The sequence below is a fragment of the Convolutriloba macropyga genome, chromosome 2 (genome assembly GCF_964194025.1).
Source record: "Convolutriloba macropyga chromosome 2, txConMacr16.3, whole genome shotgun sequence".
Taxonomy (NCBI): domain Eukaryota; kingdom Metazoa; phylum Xenacoelomorpha; order Acoela; family Convolutidae; genus Convolutriloba; species Convolutriloba macropyga.
Window position 1 is genome coordinate 78140223 of NC_134469.1, and position 19506 is coordinate 78159728.

Genomic DNA, 19506 nt, shown 5'->3' on the forward strand with positions numbered 1-19506 from the left:
TTATCGAGCGTCCGGATATACACAGTGGGGGTGGGCGGAAGTTGGTGAGGGCCCTGGGCGAGTTAAAGGAAACAGTTCATGTTTACATTGAAAAGCCAACAAAAAATCAAAAATAATTAAATTTTTATCAGACTGAATGAACAATAGAGCAGTAATTCTAAATTTATGGTAAAATACTTCACAGGACGAACTCGATGTATAAATAATAGTCGCATCTGATTTCAATTGAGAACAATAGGATTGTTAAATTAGCTAGTTTTGTTAGTTTAAGTCACATTCGTCGTGTTAATTCGACAATTTTTAACGGCCCGACTTGCATCAAGAACTTGTTTTGACTAGATAGCTTGACTAGATAGCTGGCTAAATAACGACAACCTGTTTGCAATTTCTTGCTAAAATAATGCTGATGTTTTTTTACTCAATAATATTCAAAAATCAATTATTAGGAAATTGTAACAAATTTGTGATGCTCAGTCGATTCTGACACAAATGGTGACATTTGCAAGGGAATGGATGTTGTTGTTACTTCAGAGCGCGGGGGGGGGGGGGCGGGGGGTGCTCAAGAGAGAGAACTGGAAGGGGGTGTTTGAGGGCACTTATACATGGGCATCCGAGCCAGTGTTGCTCCTGTGGAAGTGGAGTAGCTGCCACTGTCCATCCCTCTTGTGCCAGACTCTGGTCTCGACGGACTCGACAGTCTTGAAAGCACCGGTGGTCTCCTCGTGGATTTGTTCCAGCCGAGTGTAGCAGATGACTGCAGAATCCCCTCCCAGAAGGTTCACGTGCGGCTTCAACATGATACTCTTCGTGGCACTCTTGTTGCGGTGGTTTTGGTTCTCAAAGTAGAACCGATGGAAGTCCAGGCCCTCGATTACGTTGCCAAACGTCTCTGGTTCCACTGAGGTCATCTGAGGATCGCACAGACGTCTGAACAAACTTAAACTTTTCTGGGTCCAATTTGCACCTCTTCCCTTTCCGCCTGGTCGATTTCATCAACCTCCCCTGGGATGAGGCGGTAAAATTTTTAATCCAATTTCAACTTCTGGGGAGGAAGGGGGGGCAGGCGTTAAAAAAATGTTCTAAGCCATAGTTTTTGTCGTCCTAATTCGCATAACTAAATGCGATTTATACAGCCTGCGAACAAGAACGCGCTGCCTCGAACCTCAGAGACGTAATTCGGAGCACTGTTTATACTTTGTGACCATTATAAAATGGTATATTTCAAATTTGATAGGTACACTTATCGACAAAAATTACTACCTATGACAAAAAAATCTTTACAACCTATTTGTCAAGAGTTATGCGGGTGTCGAAAACGGTGTCCCGCTTTTTCACCAATATTTATTTAACATCATCCAAGCCCGATATCATCCTAGCCCACTATCATCCAAGCCCACTATCATCTAATCCCTCTTATCACTTAACCCATTTTTCATTTCACCCCGATTTTAGTTCTTTATAAAATAAGGACAATTAAATTAGAAAATTAATCTCTTGGCCATACCTGAGTCCATCAAGTCCCTTGAAACTTGATATAAAACAATCACTTTTCCATAATTAGAGTATCTTAAAACTTTCTTAAAACTTAACATATCAACTGCGCAGAAATAAAGAAACTCAATTGATAGTATTTTAAAATTGTCCAAATTATGGATTAAGAAACCAGGTCCTGGCTCTTAACAATGTCTCTTATTCGAAAATCAGAATATGATTTTCGTAAAAGATGTAATCTTAAAAGAAAATCGAGCGTCGAAGTCTTAAGCTAATTGAATAATTTTGTTTTCAAAGATTAAAAAAAGGACAGGTCAATTCTTAAAATGCTGTATAAAATAACATCGTGCAGGTAGTGAATAAATAAACGGAAAGAGTAACTTTTGAGTTATGAACCCCCGAATAATTAAATACGTAGATAGAAAAAAAAGATTAATAGATAGATAGATAGGAACAGCACATATCATGAACTAATTTTAATTTCACGCCACGTTAGTGCAATTTGTGCACTGCAAACGGAATTCCGTCATAACAATGATTGAAAAAATTTGTCACCGTTGACACGGTTATCGTATCAATTTTTCGCGATAGGGAAATCTTACGAAACGTCAGAAAACGAAATATCAAGGTAAAATCACCAAAGGCCTCAAGAACCCCAATGTTAGAAAAGTGAATGTCTGGCTGTAAAAATTACTTGGCAGTAATTAACTCATTCATAAAAACAAACTGAAAAACTTGTAGAATCCAATGTTTTTGTTAACGAATATTGCTTTCCTGAAACTCTGTAGGTTGCATTCCAGAATTGAAATAAAAAATCACGTTCTGCACGGTTAAATGTTTTGCAAACAAACTCAGTTAAATTCTCTCTTGTAGAACAATAAAAACTGTAGAAAAAATATGTTTTCTGATTATCAGATTTTCAATAGATAGTGGAAACGAAACAGCAGAAAGCGGAAAATCTTTGAAAATTTGACAAGTATAGACTAAATGTTAGTCAATTTGGTATGTCCAATAGAGTTGAAACGCAATATATCAAATCTTAAGTTCGAAGGTCAAAGTTGAATTTTTTGCACAAAATATTGGCGAGCACGAGTTAGTTGAAAAACTGAAAAATCATTTTCAAAATGACGAGCAAATTATCACTTGTTGATGTTCACTTGCGTGTCTGAGCTTTTCGAACAATTGTTAAAGTTGTTAAGACTGAGAGGTTAATTCCACGCCACCATTTGGCTTCTTATGCACGTCAACAAAAAAGACAAATATTACTCACGAATAAGCTTCATAGTCGCCATTCTCGACACACTTAATAGTAGCCTCAGTCAGCTGTACTATCAACTGCTTCCTTCCAGCCTCCGTCTCATCATCAGCCGTAATAGCCCCCACTAGGGTAGACTTGGAGCTCACCTGTCCAGGTCCTACTTGTCCCCCCACATTCATCCCATTCGTAACCCCCGAACCCGTCCCTCCCACGCCTAGGGTCGAGGAAGCCGTTGTGTGAGAGCGGGCAGCGTTAGTAAGTGCACGTGTGCTTCTGTGTGCAAAGATGGTAGACAGAATGGCGCCTTTTAACTTGCGGTGCGCGTTGAATTTCTTCATAGCTTCTACAGTTGCCTGTCTGTGGAAACTGGCCGCGAATCTATCTCGGTTCTAAAAAACAAACCTCAGTTTTGATGAATGAACAAGAACAACAAAAACTGACAAAAGTTTAGTTGAGTTCAGTTCAAAATCAAGAAAAAAAAACTTTGATAAGTTTGGTCTGTTTTCTACCGTCAGTTTCAAGACCAAACAATAAAAAACACAAATATAAAAACAATGAATTTAAAAACAACTTCGGAATTTCGTTGCTTATTTATTTGCCTTCAATTCGTAATAGATAAGATTGGATGGGAGATTAATGTTTTAGTGGTATTCAAATGTTACTTTTTGTTAATTTTTACGGGTTGAAAAGAGGCTGAGTAAAAGCTCATACCAGCTATACAGGGCTAATTTGCCATGTGTTCGCTGCGGAAGAAAACCATCTAGCGCTCTTCAATGACATCAGAATATTACAAGCGTTTACCGGTACCAAATTTTCCAGTAGATTTACTCGTTTTTATTTACCAGATTTCATTTTTCCTATGTTCATACATTGTGCGTGTGAAACAAACTTTGAGGACAAAAATGTGGTGCCCTATATGAAAATTCCAGTCAGTGGTTTTCGCTTTTAAACTGAAAGTTGAAAAGCGAAAACTGCATGTGCTCGACGGAAAACCCATGTGCTCTACGGAAGCGGCATCCGCAAAAATTTTCGCAATTAGAATTCACAAAAATTAGGACCGCAATTCATGCTTTTACGGACTTCGTTTCACTTTTAAAAGAAACCGCTTTCGCTTTTAAGTGAATAGGCCTAAAATACCCCCAATACTAAATTTGAGAAAATAGCACCGAACAATTGACCATACAAAGAAAACATTACCGACAACACACGAAAACTTAAGAAAAGAAAGCCAGAAACTAACAAAGGAACAAATTGAGCAGCATATTAATTGCACAGTAAAACGAAAAAAGATTGTTAAATGACTAGTATCTAGTTTTAGAGAACGTTTTAAAACTGACTATCAAATTGAGAAAAATCTGTAATAAAGACTAAATGATTGATAATTCTGCAATTAACAAAAACTAAAATAACAGTTATCAAAAATAGGAATTATGTTTCAAGTAATCAATATTACATATTACTAATCTAAACATGATAGACTTTTATGTGGAAACATTTTAAGCAATTTAGGTGGAAAATTCTTTTTTTTGGTTCAAAAATTTGTACTAGAGAGATAAGATAAATTCACTATAAACTTCTTTTTGTGAAATATATTTGCAATAAATTTTAGGTGGGCTTATCTTAATTGTCCATATTCGCGTTGTTTCAAAACGCGTTTTCAGCAGAACGTAACTATTTCACCTTTTTAATCCTATTTTTCATTTTAAGGCTCTTAATTTCTTTGTGGAAACGACTTTCACAAAATTTAAGCGCTTTCCGCATTGAACGGAAATCGGCACCGGAAAGCGCCAGCTACTTTCTAAGATTTTTTTTCGGTACTGGTAGACGCTCGTAATGAAAACAGGAATATACAGTATATTATACAGAATAGACAGTTGTGTGGATCTTCGATTTATAGTCGTTTGAACTTGAATATCAGTTTTTTAAGATAAGATAAATTTTCTAAAATTTTCTAAAAACCTTTTTAATAAATTATTTAAAAAAAAATTTATAAACTATTTATTAAAACTGTTTCGAAAAATTTTCTTTGGATGAATTTTAAAAAAACAATAGCGAGAAAAAAATTATCTCAAGAAATAATGTGACGAAATAATGTCAGCCTCAGAAATAAAGTGAACCTATAATTTCGTGTCGTTTGTCTGGAAATTAATAATATAACAATATGTTTCTGTTTTAGATCCGTTCGTTACAGTCGTAAGTTGAATTTAAAAACCGCATTCAAGATCAGGAGTCGATGATTTCCCCTTAGATAACACGGGAAAAGAGCGGGAAAAGTATAGAAAAAAGATTTTTACACTGTTAGTTCTCCGCTTATTCAGGGCGGAGAGAAAGTGTCATTTAAAAGCGTAAAAATTAGATTAACAGTGGAACTGCAGTTGAACTAAAAGTGTAACTAAAAGATCAGTCTATCGTGTTTAGTGATGGGGTAAAAATTTCGAATTGGGAAAAGACACGTACAGACACCCATGGGTTGTTGAGGGCGTCCTCTGCAGTGAGTCTAGTCTCCTGATTGAGGTTGAGCATCTTCGAAATGAGAGTCTTCACCTCCTCCCCCACGTCGTCCCACTCTGGGGAGGGAAAATCGAAGTCACCACTCTAAACAAATTCAGAAAATTTCGACCACCTCTTTTCAGAGTGTTGAAAGTGTTCATTCCATTTATTAAGTGACGTAATATGATTCCACTATTCAGTGCTAGAAGGGTTCAGTGATGTCTGGTTCAGAATGATTCAGAATCAAAACAGAGTCTATTCTGAAATCTTTCTGAATCAGTACTGAAATCCTTAATTTCTCTGAACATGTTCTGAATCCCTACTGATGATCACTGAACGTTAAGTCCCGGCGATAGAACGATTCGCTGAACATAAATTGTTCATGAAATATGCTTTGAGCTAGCGCTCTACTTGTTTAAGTTAAACTCGGCAAGAGAAATGAAGTCAAAAGGAACAAGGAAGAAAGGACAAGAGATGGGGTTCTAAGCGATGCCTAAATTCGCGGTCATGAGATCAGTGGGTGTAATTAATAGTTAGCGCACGAGGCCCACAAGTTAGCGACAATGCTTAAAATATAGTACACGTGCATATTCATAGTATTTGTACCTGCTTAGACCCCCTAACACAAGGATATCAAAATGATTCACAAAAGCAGTTCAGATCTTATTTGAGATATCTACTATTTGTCATTTCACGCCCGTTAAAAATCACCGTTAAAAATTGGAGAATTATAGAGTGGAATTAAAATGGAATCAAAGTGGACTTGTATTCGATCTCCAGGCGGTCCCGCCCGACCACGTTAATTCCTTGTATGATAACCGCGCATTATGAGACTTCTTAAGACATGTATGGACCAGACGATACTGGCTCTCGGACAGTGGTAGTCTGTACTTGGGTCTGTTTGGTCTATCACAGGGTATGGGTCCGATGGGTTTGGCCCATAGGCTAATTAGTTGCCTTCGATCAAGCCCTGGGTCTGACTTGGGTCTGTTTGGTCGGACCCAGGGTTATCATTGTCTGTTTCGAAGGGACCATACCCATACCTGACTTTTGGTGTTTGATCTGGACCTATGCCCGCGACTCAAATCCGATGCGCCCATACCGTTTTGGGGTCAAAGAGATCATTCTTGGCGCTACAGTTTTTCATTTAAGATAAACGTTATTTGCAAAATAATCGCGCGCGATTTTGCAACATAACCAGTTTAGTTTGACCTGTAGTGTGAACAGACCTTGATTTGTCCGAACATGACCTGTTGGTCGTCACTCCAGAAGGGTGGATACCCCACTAGAAGAATGTACAGGATAACCCCACAAGCCCAGATGTCCACTGGCTTACCATAGGGGTCTTTCCTGATCACCTCCGGACTCATGTACCCAGGAGTGCCTAAAAACAATTTAAAATCATTGATAGGGTATGACGTCACAAGTTTTGAGGTCACTAACCCCCTCCCAGTTCAATGGGTACAAAGTTTTTACGTTCCCCTCACGTCCCTTGGTGGAATTGTTTACATAGTGACGTGCAATAAAAAAACACAAATTGTAAACCGGGATCAAGAAAGGAAGCAATAAAAAATTGCATCCACTAATATTCGAATTTACCAAACTTGAGAAAAAGGCTAATTAATTTCAACGAAATACACAAACAAAAGTCATATTTTTTGAATTTTTTACACCAATTTGATAAATTAATTTCTGTTACAATTGTTCTTAGAAAATTGTTCTGACGTAATCTGTTATTTTCAGATGAATTAGTTTTAATATTTTCGTATTTTTTTATCCACATGTCACATCAGCTCTTGTCCAGCTTGAGTATTTTTGTTAAAATGTTGACCAAAATTTTCGCCAAATCCGCCGACAAAAAAGAAATGAGCGATTCAAAAAATATTCCATAATTAACAATGGCAGACCAAGGTCAGGAAAAACTATGATTCTAAAATGCTTTTTATAATGAATTTGTACCAGCTATTCTCCCCTCCTAAAAGCCTATACAAAACCAAAATCAATTGTTAAAGGAAGCATTACTTTCTTTTTGTTCACATGCGGCAATTTTTACTGTTTTTTTCGATTTTTTGGATCTTTTGGTTTCTTTGTCAAAATGGTTTTCCCAACCCATTCATAGTTCATTCTAGGCCTAGTTTTTTGTTTGAACCAAATTTCCATTTCTCGTTTGTGGTTATTTTTTCACATGCGGCATTTTGACATTGATTTTCTGCTATTTTTTATTTTTTTATTCTGATTTTTTATAAATGGTTTTTTCAATGCACTCATATTCCGTTGTAGGTCTAGTTTTTTTGCTTAGTCAATGAAAATTCTTTGATTTGGTCCTGCTAGGTCAAGAGCGGTCAATTATTGAATTTGCCAAGAGTGGTCCTGCTATGTTCTTAATGAGTCTTTGTCGTAACTATTAACCCAGCGGTTTCCACCAATAATCTTTTTCACGATAAACAGCACTTTGTTTTACCCTCCGCAAGTTTTCTTGACTATTCTGGGTTTACTTTCATTCACTCGACTTAATATTAAAAATCAATTTCATTTGCTTTTAGATTAACTCTTCTCAGATTTAGTATTCAATCTAATATAGAATCGAAATGAATATCCGAGAAAACTTGTTTATTAAAAATGAGTTGAAAAATTGAATTACTAGTAAAAAAACAGCTGGATGAAACTGATAGGATAAGCGTTAAACGCAAAAGAGAGAGAAAGACTTTTCCGGGAAAAAAATTGCCTCTAGCTTCTCAGTTTTGAAAGTAAACAGGAGTTAAAAACCAAACTTTAAATCTTTACCGTAAGAGCAATACGACTAACTCGGAACAGTGCAGCATCTAAGAAATAGTTTCAATAAGTTCTATTTTTGAGAAAAAATTCTTTATAGCACAACCATTTTCATCTATGGCAACATATAAAACGAGATAGAACCAGTCGGGGCAATTTTTTCTGTCGGCGTGGAAAAAGGAAACATTGGTTCAATGCGTTTTCTGCAATAGTCTATGCGTATAAACCATAAACAAAAAAGGTATTGTGTTGTATTAAACAAAAAGACTTAATCAGACTCAACTATTGTGGAATTATGCGGCTATAGATGAATTTTTATTGGCCAAACAGATTGTTTTGAAGAGGTGCCTTCTCCTTAAAGAGGGTAGCTTGTTTGATAAAGGAAGAGTCTCTCAGAAAACTTAGCAAACTTTTGAGTAAGTGAAATGGGCCTCCAGAGCTGACTCAACGCTAAATCTTTTTGCAGATACAAATCATTCGAATGGCATCAACGGAGTTTGTATGTGTAGCTAATGAAATTTTAATTAAGATGACGTAACTGCTACAATCATTTAGCAAAATTTTTTCCAGTTGACTATGGCAGCAAAGATTTTATCATCAGGGTGAATATCACCCGGCAACAGAAAAACACTCATTGAACTCAATAAAACTGCATCCAGGGGAAAAACGAAATCCTTTATCCGATGGACGGCCATAGCTGCGAAGCTTTCCGATTCGATGAAGCAAAGGTCCTTTTATAGCTTCACAGTCTTTTTCGAAAATCACAGCTGCTAGTCCGTTCAAAAGGTACCCAAACCATCTTCTACACGCAATTGTTCAATTTCAGATCAATCCAAGCGAGCAATGAATTCCCTAACCAAATTAGTGAATTTGGTCGTTAGAGGCCAACTCCTAAGCTTCGTGGCTCCAGCTTTTTGTAGTGCTAAATTAAATTGAAAAAAGAAATTCGGCATCAGACCTATTGCTGGGGGTGAGAAATTATTCGGCACCTTGTTGCCATGTGCATTGCCAAAGAAGCAGCATTCGAGGCGGTTCAGTTGTTTCGAGCAAAACAATTGGGAGTTGTCAGAGGAGCCGAGAGCGTAGTGCATGCCACAAAAATAACCTTCGAAAAATGAAGAGCACAAAAAGTAGGGATATTCTCCAAATTGGTTTTAAAAACGCATTTAATTCGTTGAAGCCCAGTCCGTTCCTCGGCCCAAAAAAAAGTTTTGATGCCTAGTATGTCTTTTGCATCCGTTTGGAACTCGAAATATAGTGATTTGTTCTTCAATAGCTTAACTGCTGGCTGGCAGTCAGGAGTGCAACAAGAAGGTTCATTGGTCCACTTTGTTTTCACTTGCCATCTGGCCTCTTATAGACCACAACGAAAGCAGATTACCAAAATTTTTGCAACATTGCTGCTATCTCGATGACAGAATTAAAGCAGGAACCGAGATCGAACTTTCTAAAGCGTTGGAAATTCTCACAGAATCGGAGAGAAAATTCCGTTTAGAGCTCATGAAGGAGAAGTGTGAGCTATGATCAGTCGAAAGCATGACGAAAGTTGGCAGTTTGATCAAGAGGAACAGTGTATATGGAATTGAAATTTCCGGAATGTCCTAGGATCTGATTTTTTGTCTCCTCTTGTACACATAAACGCGTTAAAAAATTATAGGAACTTGTAGTCATTTTAGCCTGTGTGGAGGATCAACAATGTGGGCTTGGTAAAATGCGTTTTGTGCCTTGGTGCCCCCCAAAAAGGTCAACTCTTTGCAATGCAATTCTCTTTCGGACAAATCAGTAGAAATCTACGAAAAATCTATTCGGCTCGGCTTGCAACCTTTGAAGGCTTTCTTAGAATTTTGATCTCAGATACCTCTTTGAACCAATCCTGCCTCCCAACCAATAAAAATGGTAAAGATCCAGTTCAGGCTGCATACGTTGGCTGCGTTTTGAGTCTTCTCTCAACAGGCAATAATCGAACTGAAAAAAATCTTTTTTGTAAATGCAATTGAAGAATTGGGTGAAATTTTGACGACATATCCCTCTCAAAGAACAATTCAGGAGGAACTTGATAACTCAGCCTACGACAACTTGTTAGGAAAACGAAATACCATTAGAGAAAAAGCTCGTTTGAAATCTCCTTCTCTACCGCATTCTGGTGCCTGTTTATTCGCAGCCCGCATTCCTGCTCTGGAACGACGCATTTCTCCCAATGAGTTCTATGTTGCTCTTAATTACCCCCTTGGTGTTAAATTGTACAGGAACGAGAGCAAAATATCCTTTTTGTAGATATGGGACGCTAGATGTAATGGGCGACCATGCTGTGTGTGTCATGCCATGGTCGGGGGGATATGAGCTTTTATCATGATCTTGTACGAGACAAAATTATATCAGCTTGATCAGGATTTCTTATGTCTCCCATCAGTGAACAGAAGAGTTTGCTACCCAACAACAATTCCAAGACGGGTTGACTTTTCTTACCTGAATGGAATGCCGGTCAACCACTAGCATTAGACGTTACCGTCATTTCCTTGCAGTCAAACCTTATAAAGGCCTCGAAGAAGAGAAGTTTCGCATTGTCAGCTGCTGAGGACAGACAGTACGAACTGTACGCCCAAAAAAGTAGTGAAGTCCGATTTCAATTCATGCCTCTGGCTTTCGAGTCGTTTGGGGGATTTTCAGAGACAGTTCGTAAGATCCTCAAACGAATCGCTACTTTGACTGATTACAACTTTGCAGCCGGCTGGGTTGTTAGCTTCGAGTAGGTTATCTTCCGGTCTCCGTTACAGCAGTTCGGGGTCCACAATCGTGCTCTTTGCAAGGGATGCGAGATTATAGACTAATATGAAATGCGATCTTTGAGTCCTTATCCCACCAGTTAAGAGTATGCTAATTGAAAGTAAGATTGTGGGTGTTCCATGATCCCAATTGATAACACGATTGTGTGGGTTCTACTAATCCAATTGAAAACCCGATCGTGTTGGTTTTGATTCATGTAATAAATCATCATCGGACTGACGAGGGGCCATTAATCCGAGTGTTGCTGTGTTTTCAAACTTGGATTATGACATTAAACTGATAACTAATGGCATGTCAATGAGTTCAATGAATTAATAAAGTCGTCTAAAATTATCTTACCAAGCCAAAAATTATTGTTCCGACCCCACTTGTGGGGGAAGGAACTATATACTCAAATGGGTTTTTTTTTTTTTGTTCAGTGAATTTTGGCCGATCGATATATTCGTCGTAGAGAAATGTGAGTGGTATCATTAAAAAGCTGGTCCAGCGTAGAATTCAAAAGTAAAAAGATTTTTTTGAATTTCGTTTTTTTCGAGGAGTTATCGAGGATTGAAGTTTTGTGTGAACAATGGGATCTTTAGCATGATTGTTCACTTTTAGTACAATTTTCTTCAAACTAAGATCTTTTTTACGAAAACATTAATTCAAATTTCTATAAAAAGAATAAATTTTGAGTTCGTAAAAGTTGAATGCAAGGCGATAGAAAGACTAGTTCTGGTCTCATAGGGAAGTTCACTATCAAAAAAAAATCGAACTCTAATTGAGAGCCCTTTTTTTAATAAAACTTCTCTTTTTTGCTTTTTTAAGTCACCTAGAGACAAGTCACATTTTATATCGACGTTCTATTAATGACAAAACTCCTTTATAGTCGAATGAAGCGCAATGAACAAAAAACGTCGTTTTCAAGGAATTGCTCATGTTTTTTTTTGGCTTCGATTCTGAGTTTTCGTAATTTTGAATGAAATTTTGAATTTCTTTTTGAAGTTTTACTATTTTTTTTGGAGTCCTATGGTAGGGATTCATTGACTAACAGTGCAATATGTTCCATAATGAGCATTAAGTGAACATGTCTATTTCATTGAGGGGGCGGCTGTTAAGACTTAAAAAATAATTTTTCGAATTTTTTTTTGAATATTAAAGAATCTTAATCTTATTATAGTGAATTGTAAGTCAGTCCAGGGGTGAGAGCACCCTCTTCCTTCCTACTGCAACCAAAATTAAACTGGTTAGCGGTTTTATCTTCTATCTATTGGTTATATGACTTCCATGACAAAAAATTTCAATTTTTTAAAATTTTTTTTGGATTTTTACGTATTATTGGTTACTTTTGAAATCTTATCACATTATCCAAAAATTGACAGTTCCCATTAGCTTAAAAACGATGTTCTATGGATGACCAATAAAAATTTTAAACAAAAATTTATGGTTTAAATGGTTTCGACACGTTCTTCTTGCACTTTTCTACTGATTTTTTGGTTTTCTCCTGTTTTTTTTTTGTTGTTTTAATAGTCATTATACTTACTGTGATCTCATAATGAATACCTATGCATGACAAACATAAATGTACTGCCACCGGGGCATCTTTGGGCGTTTTTATTGACTTCCGTTGAAAGCTATTGAATTTAATGTCTGTTAAAATAAAAATCATTTTTCGAAAATTTTATTTGAACAATAACAATTCCTAAATTTTTCTTGAACTGTTAGTGAGTTTCAGTATTGACTGGACCCACTTGCTTTTTACTGCGACTAAAAATATTCTGTTTAGCTGTTTTATCTTCTAGCTATTGGTTATATGACTTCAATGACAAAGATTTCAATTTTTTTAAATTTTTTTTTTGGATTTTTTGAATTATTGGTCACTTTTGAACTCTTTATCACATTATCCAAAGATTATTGTAATCCAATTGGCTTAGAGAGGACGTTCAGTGGATCACAGAGAAAGTTTTCAGAGAATAGCTAATGGTTTAATTGTCTTCGACACTTTCTTCTCGCATTTTTCTACTGAATTTTAGTTTTTGCTGTTTTTGTTATTGTTTTCTGTCATAAGACTTATTGTGATGTCTTTTCAACTATCTATGCATGACAGACATTATTTTCCTCCCTATGGGTTATATCGGAGCATCGTCATTGAGCTCCAATGAAAGATTGAGTTTACTGGCTGTTAAGGGTTTAAAAATAATTTTTCGAAACTTTTTTGAAATTCAACCATTCCTAATTTTTTTTCGTGAATACTCTTGGTCATTGTTGGTTCTAACAGAATCCATTTCCGTTCTACTATAGCCAAAATTAATCTGGTTAGCGGTTTTATCTTCTACCTATTAGTTTTAAAACATCAATGCCACGAGAATTCATATTTTTTTTGGGTACTTTATTTTGTTTTTCGATCCTTTTGAAATCTTATCACATCATCTTACTGCTGAGAGTCCCTATTGGTTTAGGGAAGAAGTTCAACGGATCATAAATAAAGTTTTCAGGGAAGAGCTTATGATTTGAGTTGCTTCGACATTTTCTTCAGGCACTTTTCTACTGAATTTGTGGTTTTTGCCTCTCTCTGTTGTTGTTTTCATAGTCATTAACTTGTTGTAAGGTCTTATTGATGAAATACGATTGGCAAAAAAACTTATTGTCCCCTCGAGGCATCATTTATTGTATATACTGGCTTCCGTTGAAGGCTAATGAATTTAATGGCGTTGATAATACGTGTTTTCCCGCAATTTTCGTGCGTCTAAAGTATTTGTTTATATTTGTTGATTTTTTGAAATTATATTGATAAAAAAGGTTTTCCCATTGCTCCTGAAAAATTAATTTAAAATTGAAGAGTGTTTAGTGAAAAGTTCATTTTTTTAATGCCTTCGACCCTTTTGTCGCTCAATTTTTTTTCCTGAATTCGGTGTTTTTGTTCTTTTGCTGTTTTTGTAGCCGTAAATTGCTCACAGATCTCATAGGCTTGTAATTGAGGACTGAATGAATGATGTTGCTCGAAACATTCAGTATATAGCGAATAGGTTCCTTTCGTCAAATTTAACTTCTATTCATCAATCAGATGTCCCATCGAATTTCGTGTATTTCAAGAAATAACATATATATTGATATTATGTGCCACTGTTGTTTCGTTTTTCTGAACGTTTATTGAATGGCCATTTTTTGCGTTTCTTTTTCTCTTCCTTCAGAACAATCGCGTAATAACAGATCCCAATGGTTTTTAAATGTGGCCCAAGTAAACTTATTTAATCTTTCAGTATAAATCCTTCAACTGAAATAGCAGAAATAACAACTGAATTAAAAATACATATTCAGATGATAGCTATTGATTTTAATGGTAGCAAAGGTTTGTGTTTTCGCAAATCGTTTGTAATTTTTTGAGTTTCTCTTTAGTTTGTTTCTATGGCATAGTCTGACCACAGACGGGTGCTTTTGGTTTTGTAATGACTTTTTAGTAATTTATCAAGGATTTTTTTATTAAAAACCAATGTTTTTTGAGATTTTTGAATTTTCTTGGTGCAAAAAATGTTGATTAATTTTTAAGTTTCGCCTCACTGTTCGTTCTTTTTGTCGGCTTGTTACCTAGTCTCGTTAAGAAAACTTTTCATCTGCTGTATAGTTAGTAAAAGGTAAACTTGTGTAGTTAAGGTTTTATCTGACTGCATTTTGACGTTGTTACCAGGTGCTTTTAAATTTAGATATTCATTTTTTGCCGCCAAAATTTTGTTGGTGCTATTTTTTTTCTAGTCTCTTCAATGTCAGGTCACGTTGGTGCTGTAATGAAGCATGGCATTAGTAATTCAATTAGTAGATAGAATGTGTAACGATTGTTTTAAACTCAAACATCTATTTTTGTTATCTCTTGATTTGGTTGACATTTTAGTCAAAAATGTAGATGAGCTCGGGTCGGAACATCATGTGCGAACGCACATTAACGAGCCGCCTTGTTTGAATTCATAGCCAAAACGATTGGACTATGGAGTTATTCATTTTTTCTTTGTCTTTAAAAATTTGCTTCTGTTTTCCTTAATAATTCCTTCATATTGGAAACACTCATTGTATATTTTTACTGAATATGATGCATTGTTGATTGAAATAGTATCACAGTTTTTCAATCATTGGAAAACAAAAGCTAATCTTGTGAGATCTTGCAAGATTCTAGTAAGATTCTTCAAAGACGTTGTTAAATTTTTTAACTTCATACAAGATCATATAAAATCTTACAAGATTCTTACAACATCATACAAAATTAACTTTTTAGAAGATTCCTACAAGATTATTTCTTTTTCTTACAAGATACTTAGAAGATTAGATTTTTCTTGCAAGATCTTGTTAAATTTATTTTTTTTGGCAAAATACCCTCGAACCTTAGGTAAAAAGCGCCCAAGAATAGCCGAAAGTTATCTAACGAAAGACTTGAATTTAAAGAAAAACAAAAAGAAACATCACAAGAAAAACAAAGGCATCGCATTATCAATCTAACACAACAAGAAAACCAGAGATACATTTATGAGCATGGGCCCAAAAGTGAAGAAAAACACTCTTCCATTTAAACATAAAATGTGTGCTCTAACTAATCACTTTGTAGCATAAGAGAGCATAGCAATTAAACGATTGCCACTTGAAGTTGAATTTGTTGCATTTAGTTTGACGGCTTTTGAACAAATCTGACACTTAGTTGAAAAGTCGATCATTATTTTCCGAGCAGTTTTTTAAGAGTTCAAAGCAACGAAAATATTATCGATTTGTCACTAACGTAAAATATTTTTTAACACAGAAAGCTGAAAATTGATACTGGCTTTTCCATCTCTCTATCAACCCCCCCCCCCCCCCTTTATACGACTGACAATTTTATATAATTTTTAATATTAATGGTATGCTTGAATTGTAACGGCTAGTTCCACTCATTATTTCGCCATTTTGGGGCGCCAGATGCTACAAATCTGACACCAACCAGCCAAGCCCCCCCCCACGCCCTCATTACCCCAACCGGTGAATATTTTAATATATAATCATAAATAGAGTCCAAGAATGATGTTCGGGGGGGGGGGGGGTTGCAGGCTTGTATGGCAAACATGTTGTACCTCTTCAGTATTGAGAAATAGAAAGCAAGAAAGTTAGTGTAAAACCTCATTAAGTTCTCCCTGCCGACTTAAATTCGACCCAATTTCCGCTTCAGAGATGCGGATGAAATTCCACTTTTCATCAGTTAATAATTGACATCCGGCCTGAGGTCTTGAGTTAATTTCCTGCTGTACAAATTGCCATATCGAACTAAGTGGCATCTCGCAGCAGCTCCTGATATTTTGGGTAAATTTTGGGTTTTAAAACCCAGTGTTGAGTATTTGAGGCAATTTTCAGTGAGAATGGATAATTAGTCTAGTTGAACGATACTCTATGGAAACTGCCATATTTCATTAAATCGAAAAAAAAAAATAGTTTCCTTAAAGAGAAATTCAACAAAAGCTAATATACGAAAATCAACCTCAATATGATCTTAATTCAAATAGTCGAGATATCTTAGTTGAAAACCGAAATATCTTAGATGAAAATTGAAAGATCTTAGTTGAAAACAGAAATATCTTAGATGAAAAATGAAATATCTTAGTTGAAAATTGAAAGATCTTAGTTGAAAACTGAAATATCTCAGATGAAAATTGAAAGATCTTAGTTGAAGATTGAAAGATCTTAGTTGAGAACTGAAATATCTTAGATGAAAAATGAAATTTCTTAGTTGAAAATTGAAAGATCTTAGTTGAATACTGAAATATCTTAGAAGAAAATTTAATTATCTTAGTTGAAACTTGAAGGATATTAGTTGAGAATTGCTGTCCATTTCCTGACAAAGGTCGTCAAAAAAGTAAATAACCTTGTAAAGTATAATAGATAAAAATAGGAATTCATTCAGTAAAATTTCCCATTTATGAAAATATAATGTCTCGAGTAACTTGATTCGCTTCGAACAGTGAAAAAAAAACGAAATGTATGCTTGGGGTCCATGTGCACCAAGCAGTAATTGACAATATTTTTAAAGCATTCTCTGCATGGTTCTCCCTTACAATGACAGAGGAACACTCAGGTTTCGAAAATACCAGATCCCTCCCGAGCCAGAGCCTAGATTGCCAAATTTTCCTATATACTGTGCCAGATCATAAAATTTGCAACGCGCGTGTTTCAAGCAAGGTTATGTGTGCCTTCTAAGGTCGCTTTGAATTTCTCCAAATTTCAGTGACCTCATCAAGTTACCTACATTACGACGCAGAGGTATACTCAAATCGTCACGGGCAGATATGCCCGATGCGTGTATCTCGTGTTCGTTTTTACTATGTTAGTACATTGAAAATGGAACAAAATTGCGAAAAAAAAGTTACTTTAGCAGAAACCGGCGAAATAAAAGGGAAAATAGCATTTCGTGTTCGCAAAAGTGTCCTAATCCTAGCCGCGAAATACAAGTACAAACTTTATAACCTTTTCTTCGCACGGCTTTTACCACGCATCTGCTCCATTTATGTATCAATTTTTCACATGCAATGTTGCTCGCTTTAGCATATAATCCGCAATAAACCCTAAATTAATTACTACTTATTTAATTAAGCCTGACTTATTACTACTAGTAGTACTTTATTACTACTTATAGTACTTTATTACTACTTATTACTACTTATTAGTACTATTTATTGCTACTTTTTTTTAAATTGGCCAGTCCCACTTTGATATACAAAGCTTTTGATGTGCGAGGGATTTTTGGGAAAAAAAATCAGATTTTGTGGTTGCATGTATTTAAAGCACTTTAAAGTTTTGAAAGCATCGATTAAATCTTTATTAAAGTGCTTATTGCATGCTCAAAATGCGCGCAAATAATAGATACCTAAATTGAGCGGAAACGTGCTACAAGACTTGCAACCTACTTTTCGTTCCGAATGTTCTTTTTTTTCTTAAAATTGACGGAACCCCTTTTGCGAAAAGTAAGATACAACGGATATCTCCTAATTTCGTTCATTGTATGTATCTAATTTTCGAGCCAATTTTACTAGGGCGGAAATTTTGGGGTTATACCTCTGCGTCGTAATGTATACTTGGAACATGCAGTTTGCAAGTTGAAAATGAAAAAATAACTTAGGGAAGCCAGGTTCCGGCTAATGTGTATATGTATAGGAACTTCTGGCATTTTAATTTCTGGCACTGCCATCCTTCAGCACGTGCGTGTTTTAATATACGAGAAAGCATTCGAGATGTAAGCCTGATCCAGGGTTATTGTTTGATGAATTACTATCAGTACCTGCAAATCCAAACCATTGTCGTCTCTGGTCGTTCACTTCAATGGCGAGTCCGAAGTCAGCTAACTTCACATCTTTGTTCCTCTTGCTCTTCAGAAGAAGATTTTCGGGCTTCAAGTCTCGATGTACAATGTTGTTTTTGTGACAGTACGAAATCGCTTCTAAAATGAAGATTAAAGTCATCAATTGGAAGATATGAGATATATAGTATTTTCAATTGAAACTAATTTAGTTTCTGTTTTGAAAGCAAGTTTTGGCTTGAAGGCTTAAATACAGACTTTCTGCTGGTCTATTTTGCCACACTTTCAGCAAAAACTGCTTTTCAATACCTCCTGGCTTCTTCAGTCTAAGATCGGGCTGCTGATTTGCAAAAAACAAGTGACAGAATAGTGACAAGTGACTTTGAGTTTATTTTTGTAGTAAAATAGCTCAAAACTGGCAAAAGTCAAGCAAAAGGAGAATGTTCTTTTGTCTTGCAAAGATTAATGTCTAAAAAATAAAATCAGAAGCCATCTGTCTGTTTTAAAAAAATGAAAAGTATCTGAATTTAACCGGTGAAGTGTTGGGACAAAACCGTGAGAACTTAATGTACCTGTACTAATATAACTTTTTACTGATGGAATATCATTAATTTGCAATGGTTCACTATACAATCTTAATACATAGGCTCGCGCATTTCGTTTTCACATATGCTAATTCCTGTAAAGATTACAGAAAGGTGATAATTTGCATAACCCTAGTGCTCTTGTGAACCAGTACTAATTCATGACATCACAGTTGTCAAAAATTATAACAGTTCTGCTACATAGTATTCTCTGGGTTTCTTTGTCCTAAGACTTCACAGAATAAATTTACGCAGGCATTTTTCATATTTTTAACGTTGACAGATGGATTCTGATTTTTTTTCATACATTAAATTTCATTAATCTCCAAATAAATTGGGATTTTTCGAGCAGTAATTTGGAGTCGCATATTATATGGAAAAATGCAGGCTTTTATAGGTTAAAAAAACAAAAAATAACAGTTGAAGCTAGCCGAGGAGTGTCGACTATGGTTAAATTACTAAATAAAAATTAGTTCAGATAGCCAAAATTATAAGCAAACCTTAAGTTTAACTTCAAAAATCTAAGGTCAATTACCTGGTATTAGCTGACTGTACTTTGTTTCAGGTTCTTCTGAACTAATTCTGTTTTTTTCTTGGGTACTTGTGTAAAATTTAGATGTCAAGATTCTGATAATAAGGCTTAACTAAATTCCAATCGCCACATGAATGTTTAACAACCGGTTTCCTCCAAATCCAAAACTATTCTCCCAGATGTATAACATTAAAAAAACTAATTATTGCAAGATTTAACGGCAACACAGTCAAATCAAAGCAAAGTAACAAACGATTTTTTAGTCTTCTAAACGTAACACAGTATTCTTCACAAAACTAAAGAACAATATTTTTCT

The 19506-nt window shown here is 35.6% G+C and overlaps 1 protein-coding gene across 4 annotated transcripts in view; it reads right to left on the minus strand.

The window, feature by feature from the left end:
- Window positions 1-100: 100 nt before the first annotated feature.
- The window catches only part of LOC142334734 (calcium/calmodulin-dependent protein kinase type II delta chain-like), a 96804-nt gene continuing 77398 nt past the window's right edge, over window positions 101-19506 (minus strand). For all 4 annotated transcript variants that reach the window (XM_075382997.1, XM_075382998.1, XM_075382996.1 and 1 more), the window contains exons 3-7: window positions 18057-18215; window positions 6469-6623; window positions 5207-5344; window positions 2762-3138; window positions 101-927 (exon numbers count right to left, since the gene is read on the minus strand). In XM_075382997.1, coding sequence (XP_075239112.1) covers window positions 597-927; window positions 2762-3138; window positions 5207-5344; window positions 6469-6623; window positions 18057-18215 — 1160 coding nt within the window. In that variant the 3' untranslated portion in view covers window positions 101-596. The remainder of the gene's footprint in view (window positions 928-2761; window positions 3139-5206; window positions 5345-6468; window positions 6624-18056; window positions 18216-19506) is intronic.